General features: G+C 38.7%; 1 protein-coding gene across 4 annotated transcripts in view; it reads left to right on the top strand.

The window, feature by feature from the left end:
• LOC130072037 (neuronal tyrosine-phosphorylated phosphoinositide-3-kinase adapter 1) overlaps positions 1 to 7,906 on the top strand; it is a 51,100-nt gene extending 43,194 nt beyond the window's left edge. For all 4 annotated transcript variants that reach the window (XM_056236920.1, XM_056236918.1, XM_056236919.1 and 1 more), the window contains exons 6-7: positions 2,978 to 3,081; positions 6,793 to 7,906. In XM_056236920.1, coding sequence (XP_056092895.1) covers positions 2,978 to 3,081; positions 6,793 to 7,155 — 467 coding nt within the window. In that variant the 3' untranslated portion in view covers positions 7,156 to 7,906. The remainder of the gene's footprint in view (positions 1 to 2,977; positions 3,082 to 6,792) is intronic.
• Positions 7,907 to 9,180: the final 1,274 nt, after the last annotated feature.

Consider the following 9,180-nt stretch of genomic DNA (forward strand, 5'->3'; position numbering starts at 1 on the left):
TGATGTTAACTCATATGGCTGCCAGGATCAGTGTGCATTGATTTGTTTGAAAAGCATCAGATTTCATTAAAGAATAATAAGATAGCTATAATGTCATTGAAAATAAAGTTTTAAACCATAATGAAAAAATCATGTTACACAATTATCTAAGCAGAACAAATATTCCTAGCTAACTAGCTGCAGTACCTGTCACAGTTATGGGATATTATTGGATATTTAAGAATTGATAACTGTATGCCATCAGTGGCGTAGCGGACGGGCACGCACTGCAGGGGGGCCCCTCTTGTTGGAGGGCCCCGCAAAAACCGTGCCAGGTTGCGCTGATAGACGATGATAGCATGTATTGACGATAGCCAGAGATATTGTCAAAAGCATCGGCTATCGGCCTTATCAAGAGGATTTAGCATTTCCAATTATTGTATTAAATTATTATTATTACTACTACTACTTTTATTATTAAAGCTGCAGTCCGTATCTTTTCCTCTTTGTCGCCATCTCTCTGTTCGAAATCTGTAACTGCAGTGATTCGCGGAATTATCATCTTTACGTGGGTTGTAAATCGGCATGAAACAGCGCGGATGAACACAGTGCTTTGAGGCGAGTGCTGCTGTCAGTCACCGCGCTGTGTGGATACTGTCATACAGAATCACAGATTCACTTTTTGAAAGTTTGACCAACATAAGAATTTTCATAAGAAAATGTCTTCTGAACAAGTAAGTAAAATCCATTTTTGTTCTGACCAACTAAGGGGGAAAAAGCATTCGACATGATAAGCTTCGTTAGATTTAATCAACGCGATTTACAGCAACCGTTCAAATTATAGCCTACTTTGTTCTCAAATTGTTCATGTTAACAACATCACATCAGCATTGCGTGACTAATGTTAAATTTAATGTGTTTTATGGTTACCTGTGTAGTTCAGAATTCATATTCTCCATAATAGCAAAACGAGAAAGGCACAACAAGGAAACTCCATAACTGTGTGAATTAAGAAAACGTACTGTTACACGATTGAACTATTGAAATGTCTTACTTGTTCAGCAGAAAAAAGCCGTCTCTTCTTCCGTTTTGAACCCCTTCAAAACACGGAGTTCACGCACTTTTCAAAAGCCCCGCCGATGTTTAAATCCTTGTGTTCGCATGAGACGGTTTCTTTCTCTTTCTCTAGCCACCTTAAATCCGAAGTACGAAGTCTTTTGGGTTTTATTACTGCTGAATCTCCAGTTGACACTGATGATTGTTGTTTGGATCTTTCTGGATGCCATAAGTTTAATAATGTAAAGTGCTGCGAGAAAAGCCTATACATCTAAACATCTCGTCACGCGCAGTATAGCCGGCTAGCCGAAACTCCTTCTTTATGTGTACGGGTGTGACGTAATGACGCAAAGACATGCTCGAATTTCCCGCGGAAACCCACCAGTACCACTGGAATTAAAATCATTATTACAAGCTAACCGTTTTGAATCTAGCTATGGCAAGCAGATAGTTTTGACCACTGGCAGAATAAGTTTTTTTTAATATAATTATTTTGGATTATTTTTAACTTAAAAAAGTTACGGACTGGAGCTTTAAATTAATATTACAATTCATTTGCCCTAATTTTATAGTGCATCACCCCATAACCATAACCATAAGGAAAATAAAAGCTTAGTAAGATTAGCTTACTCATCATTTCAAAAACAACTTGTTTGACATAAATACTTCTCTTCTCATTTTTTCACTACTTATGGGCCACAAGAGAAATATTAAGCAAATAAATTAAGACCGTTATATATCCTTATCAGCATGTTGAAGTAGATTCAGCTCTCATCTCGTCATTATTAAATAAATGAGTAATTAAACAAGTACACTAAATCAACCCAAGCCCCCCCCACCCCCCCCCCACCCGGACTTGCCCCGTGGATGTGCCTCAAATGCTACGCCACTGTTTTCCATGATATATTCCTGAGTGAATTGACTAAACACTTGAGTCATGCATGTGCAGTGAATATCATGCATTTAATTCACATACCACACACAGTCTAACTTAGCCAAGCAATATATGCATTACACTGTGCAATGCACTTTTAAATTAAGTCAGTGTAATTTTTACAATGCAAACACACCTGCTTTCAATGCAAATGAGGTTCATTATAGAATGCAACGAATTTGCAGACGTCAGCGCTATTTGCTTGCTGCAATTAATGTTGCGCTTTTAGTGGAAAGTAGGGTGGAAAGCAGGCTGAATTTGATTATTATCTGTAGAAACAGTTTGTGTACTGCTTCTATTCATCAAGGCAGCAATAATTCATCAAATTATGATAACGAAGGATAAGAGTGTTATAAACGAGCACATATCCTTTCTGCATTTTTAAAGAATTTTAGGTGGCTGGATTGCAGTGGTGGCGTGATGCTGCACAGTCCCTGCATGCACGTCAAGCATGCCAGATCATGGTGTACTGCATCCCATCCTCCACAACCTTACGGAACTGCAACATACAAATTTCATCAGCCTTAATTTTTGTCCACGTCAGCTCTATTGCGTTATTTGCATAATTCCTTTATATGAACAATGCTATCAGCGAGCATAATTCCTTAGTGATATCCCCCTCCGTGCTCTTGAATGCTGTCATGTACATTTTAAACATATTAATTCTGCTTTCTAAAAGATGGCAATAGGAACTGATTCATGTAAGGTTAAAACTATGTGACTATTTCCATTATTAAAAGTGCAAGTTAAGAATCAAGGGTATGTAAACTTTTGAACGGGGTCATTTTTTATAAAATCAGCTTTTTTGTCTTGTGGACTATATGCAAATATTTTATGTAAAATATCTTATTCAGGACAGTACTAAATAAAAAAATAACATGACTTTTGTATAATCAGATTCTGCAAGGTGTATGTAAACTTTTGAGCACGACAGTATTTTAGATTTGACTTCTTGAGACTTAACCTTGCAAAATAATAACTTGACTCTGTGTCTATGATCTTTTATAGAGTTGGGTCGCCTTGGCAGGTCTTCCTCCACTTCAGGAGTGAGACAAGCAGGGGGTGACGTTCAAAGGCAGAGCAGCCTGCCGGCCAGAGAAGTACTCAACCAGGTAACACACACACGCCAACTCTATTAAAGCTATCACTAACTCCACATAAACACACACTCAGAGAGTTATCATATACCTACAGTGTTATATATACCTGCAGTGTTATAGTTTCCCCAGCCCTGTTTAAACACACTCATCTGGGTAAAACTGTTATCACATTAGGTTTTGAGAATTAAATTACTTTGGATCTGCTGCCATTTCTTCTGCACAACTTCAAAGAAGGTATTTTGAAGAAAGTTTTAAGTGGTTTTGTTCATACAATGAAAGTCAGTGGGGTCCAGAACAACACTTTTGTGTTCCACAGAATAAAGAAAAAACTGTTTACATGCACAACTTTTGTTTCAATCGGACTGAATTCATTCCGATTGATGAATCTGAATGTAGTGTTTACATGAACGCTAAACATGTAATTGGGTTGATGTGCGCGTTTATGTCACAAGCTTCAAATCGGAATATATTTTTTGACATGCGCACACTGCACAAATATTCTGAGTTTCCCGCTGTTTGCGTATAATAACCATTCTCCTACATTGTTTCTTTATTTGTTTTAAACAGCAGACTTAATATTTATCCATTTCTTTCTGGTCATAATTTGGAGACCATGAGTATATTAACCGCTGTGCCGTGCTGCTTATATTTATCACGCAGTAAAAATGCCCCTCCTCGCACCCAAAACCAGTCGTCTGTGGATGAGAATCCGAAACAAGGACTGGTGGGACGTTCTCCTGCTCCACTTCACAGACGCTGAGAAAAAGGAAAATGTCAGAATAACTGGACACTCATTTATTTGACACTTTATTCAACAGGAAGAACACCTCGTTCCGCGCGTCATACATTACGCTATTTCTACGTCATTGTACATGCGCAGTCCTTTCAGTTTCGGTTTTCAATCCGATCAAGTGTTTACCTGTCCTCTCGATCGGATTACAAAAGGAATAAACCACCCCTTTCAATCCGATTGAAATTTCATTTGGATCGACCTCAATCGGATCAATTAAGATGTTTACGTGAAGGATTTTCAGTCCGATTGAGCCGTCAATCCGAATGAAATTCCAAAACAATGACAGAATTTTAATTTAGGGGTGAACTATTCCTTTAACAAATGTTAGTTTATATATCTTGAAATGCTAATTATTTATTTCTATATGTTGAAAATATGTAGAAATTAACATTAGCCAAAATAAAAGTAAGCATGAAACAGAAGTTATGATCATGTCATCAGAGAAGAGATGTTGTTGCCAGGGGGAGGGGAAATTAATCTTTTATCAAAGATTAAGAGGGCACATGACCTTCAAAAAAATAAAGATGTGCACTGATGAGTCAATATTCCATAAAAAAGAGTTGTCAATTTTGATTTCATAGTGACTTTAATAAATGCTGTAAAATAAAAGAATTGTTGAATGTAGCGACACAAAGATTTACTATATTTCACTCCCACAGCGGTTCTCCCAAACATTGGAAAACAAGCTTGCATATTCTGTCTGGGCCTGATTATTGGACTGTATGCTGTTGACCTTTAATTCACCTCGTACACCAACCTGACACTCTGAGAAAGAGCTTATTTGCATATTGTGCTTTTCAGTGCAGGGTCTTCAGGAAATGCTTTGAATTCACACCGGCTTGTTCAGCCTCAGTCGGTGTAGATACTGCAGTAATTAATTAAATTCAGTTCAACTGGTTAACATGCTTAAGTGTAATTGAAACCAAGCTTGACAGTTACGGCAGGTGATCTGAAACTAATTTCATTCCATTTTGTGCCCCTGTGGCTGCTATTCCAGACAGTCATTAGGTAAATCGCGGAGCCCATTGAGTCACCAGCATCCCCACCCAAACATGTCTGTATCTGCACTGCACTCCGCTGCAGGGTCAATGAGTGCAGAGAAAAAGGGGGATGAATACAGAGCGGGAGCGAGGCAGAGAAATGCAGCAGAGGGAAAGACAGACAGAGTGAAAGGGGGAGCAAAATGCAGCATAGAATAGAAAAAAGTGGCGACAGAATGAAAGAGAGGGGACAGACACAGCACACGGGTGGAGAAAACAGGTGCAGCAGTAAGAAAGTGTGTTTTTTGTCAGTCTGTGGCAGGCAGACAAACACTCTGTGAATGATCAAACTCAAACCTAGTCCCGCTGCCGGTGTCTCTCCGTGTCGGTCGGTGACAGGCTTTGATTCTGCCGTCTGACTGTCTCTGTCAGCGGTTTGTTAAAGAGCCATTTTTGGAGTTTAGTATGTTTAATGTGTGAAAATTAACAAGGAGAATCCAGGCAGACTGCGCACATGCAAAGCAGCTCATGTTTTTTTATGTGTTAACAGACAGGGATATTCCAAGTCCTATAGTTCTAGCGGTGTGTGTGTGTGTTGTATTAAAGACAGACTGGTGTGCGACACATGCAGGAAAGAATCTTTCATTTTCAATCTTGTTGAATGTTAGCGGCTGTACAGAAGCCTCTATTCTTTTCCCCTGGTGTGCTGTTGTCTCTTGGCAAAAGTTCACATGCTGACACAGTCATAGTGTGTGTGTGTGTGTGTGTACACACCACAGAGATTGACTTGGTGAGCTGATATGACCTTCCCATTTAGAGAAGGGGGATGGGACGGATGCTGTGAGTTGGCGCTATGCCGCTATCTGGTGGCGTTCTTTGATATAGCATAAAGCACACACCCAGAGTCCACAAAATACACATATTAAGTGGAAAAATGTGAATAAAACTTGCCAGTAACTTTATTAGTGGTTAAGGTTGAATCGTAACATCTATAGTCTGACGTGAGCGATTCCTGATGTGACTGCCATATTATAACCATTTTAATCTTAAAAAAGTACTATATATATATATATATATATATATATAAAATACTGTATATATTGTTGTTATTGTAAACATATAAAACATGTATTTAAAAAATATATAATTTACAATACAAAATCTCTTTCAAGGCAAGTATAAATATCTGTGGCCTCCTCTCAAATCATCTATCACTGACAGGTGTACTTGCACAAAAATTCATAATAAAAATGCATCAAGCAGCAAAACAAGAAACTTTTCACTGTTGTATGATATATTTGATATTTGAAGCATTGTGATAAATACATTTTGTACCCTATAAAACATAATATAAAATAATAAAATGCTGGAAATATCTACTATAATATAATCAAATATTTGCAATTTATATGTTGTTTGTGAAACGATTTATTCAATCTAAATTTTTGACAATTTTAATCGCCCCTCAATGTTGTTATCGTTAGCTAAAACTATTTTCGGTTGAAATAAACTTCATGTTGAAAAAGCTGAAATAAAATATATTATAACTATCAGATGAAAACAAAAATTAGAAAAAGTTAAAGTCGATGTACTAAAATGATTGAACTACAACTGAAATAAAAATAAATAAATAAAATTAATTCAACAAACATTTAAATGAAATAATAAAAGCTCATTTAAAATACTAATAAATACTATAATAGTTTATTTTTAAAAAAAAATACTAAAATAGCACTGATCACCCTCAATGCACCTCTCGCTTTTGGCAGCCAGATGGTGTAGTTATGCCGTCTACCACTTGACATGCAAACCAGACAAACCTTTATATCTTTATATCAAACAATCACATGACGAACCACTGCATTTCATCTGCTCTGAACTATGCGAACTAAAGTCATTTCAACAATGTTTCTCTCCCTTTCACCTCTCAACCATCTGTACCGTCTGCAGTTCCACTCTCTCTCGCAGGTTCAGTGTCAGGCTCCCTGCAGTCCGTCTGTGAGCCGGCAGCAGCAGTACCAGCAGCAGGTCCAGCTCCAGTTCCAGCAGCTGGCTCAGCTCGCCGCGCAGGCCCAGGCTCACATCGGCACCTCCGCAGCCCCGGCCCAGCGAGACGGCAAGCTCCTGGAGGTGATCGAGAGAAAGCGCTGCCTGTGTAAGGAGATTAAGGCTCATCGCCGGCCGGATAAGAGCTTATGTAAGCAGGACAGTATGCCTATTTTACCCAGCTGGAGGAGAACGCCGGAGCCCCGCAAGACTGGAACGCCGCCCTGCCAGAGGACGCAGGCTGTGGTGTGGGACACGGCTATCTGACCAAGGTAGAGAGAGGAGAAAGGGTAGGGAATATGAAAGTCATGACCGATAGAGACAGGGGAAGTGGAAATCCTTTCTTTTTTGTTTCTTTTTGGTGTAAAAAGACAAAATGGGAATTTCGCGAGAAATGAGAGAAGTGGCCTTTGAGTGAAGAGATTAAAATAAAACTGGAAAAACAAAGTGAGAGCATTTTGACAAGAGAGAATAGCATGATTTAGATTAAATCTCTCTGTAGAAGCAGGAGAAAACATGTGTTCACACAGTGTTTATGTGCCATATAGATGCAGCAGCCAACACACACACATTGGAGTCTGAGCTCTCTTTGAGCTGCTGCAAATTTAACCTGTGCTGCTGAGTTTACAACCCTTTTTGAAACGCACTGGAAACCTTTGGAGCATCGCAACGTTCGTACTCTAAATATAATCCATCAGCGAGGAGAATAGACATGCTTTTTCCTCCAAGGATTGAAGAAATGATCAAAACTTGATGCGTTAAGAATGAAGAGACGCTGAAAGATCATAGTGGGGCTTTTCCTCATATCATAAACTCTCTGTGATTTTGGACTTGTGTGTTTTTACTGACCAGATTTACTCAGATATGCTGCTGTTTCCTGGGCATCCACTACACTGATGTTTTTTTACATTCCAGAAGAGTGTGTGTGTGTGTGTGTGTGTGTGTGTGCGTGTGTGTCATGGTGAACTTTGAAGATGTATCTTTGCATCAGAGGTGTGTGAGGTTGGATGTAGACCAGGAAATTCAGACACAGAGAACAAAATTGCAAAGAGTACAGGGGAACGTTCAATAAAACAAAATTCGACATACTGTATGTATACACTTGCTTACACATTCAGACATGATGATGGAAATGATGATGAAGGTCTGTGTGGTACTGTTGTAGATTGTAGAAGAGATCCATTTTAAGTCTAATTACTGCCTATTGATTGAGTGCCAATTTGCTGAGTGCGGTGACACGCGTGTCTCTGAATCTTGAGAGTATAAGAAAAGCTGTTCAGCAGAAGTTACGTGACTTTTGTAGCAATATTTGTTCAAGCAGGAAACTGATCATTTGCCACAGTCCAATACAAAATAATGATGGAGAACCAATAACACTAGGTCAGATCCGCATTGCATTATTTTGCAAGGGCAAATCAACTGAAATTCACTTGATGAAACTAGTGACCAGTAAGATCACCAGATGAGCTTCATTACAAAAACCATCATAGGAAAGAGAGTGAGGACCAATGCACAGGCTGCTTTAACACAAGGTGTCATTGTATTCACCTAAAAACTACCATATTTATGCATCTGTTTACATTTAATCTGTATCTGAGCATATGCGGAGCTAACATCCAACTGTATTTTTCAGTCCTTTTGGCAGAATAGTCTCATGTGTCAATCAACTGGGGTTTGATAAGATAGAGTGACATATATAAAAGGACTTTGTCAGTTGTATCTTAAGTACAGTAAGATTGAGCAATCCAGTCACCCTGTCTCTTTGAGAATAAAACAACAAAAACACAACTTTACACACTGTCCAGTGCTCATGCACACAAGCATATACACACGAACACACACACTCGCAGCGCCTTATTGGGAAAAATGAACATGCAGGGGCGCTCCTCAGACCGACGTTGGAACTTTCCGCACAAAACAAAGCGAACCACATGATATCGAGATTAAACAAGGAAAAAGTACACAAGTGTTCAAATCTGTAAAATAAACATGTACAACTATTGATTATGTAGCAATTATTTTCACTTTCATACTTGTAATCAATAAATATATTGTAGCATATAATGTATAAAAGTACAAGGTGTTTAATTGTTTTATAAAGAAATGTAGTAGTTTTATCTGTGGCTACCTGTCTACACTGTACTGAATGGACCGCTGAAAGGCGAACCCTCTCTACTAAAGGCACAGTCTCAGACACTCTCACACACACACCGATGTTTTTCCAGCTAGTGTCATGCAAGTCCCTTTAAGCAACTTAAGTCTGATCTCATTGATACCCCACCTGGCTCGTTG

The sequence above is a fragment of the Rhinichthys klamathensis genome, unplaced genomic scaffold (assembly GCF_029890125.1).
Source record: "Rhinichthys klamathensis goyatoka isolate OS25496 unplaced genomic scaffold, OSU_Roscu_1.1 h1tg000473l_1, whole genome shotgun sequence".
Classification (NCBI taxonomy): domain Eukaryota; kingdom Metazoa; phylum Chordata; class Actinopteri; order Cypriniformes; family Leuciscidae; genus Rhinichthys; species Rhinichthys klamathensis.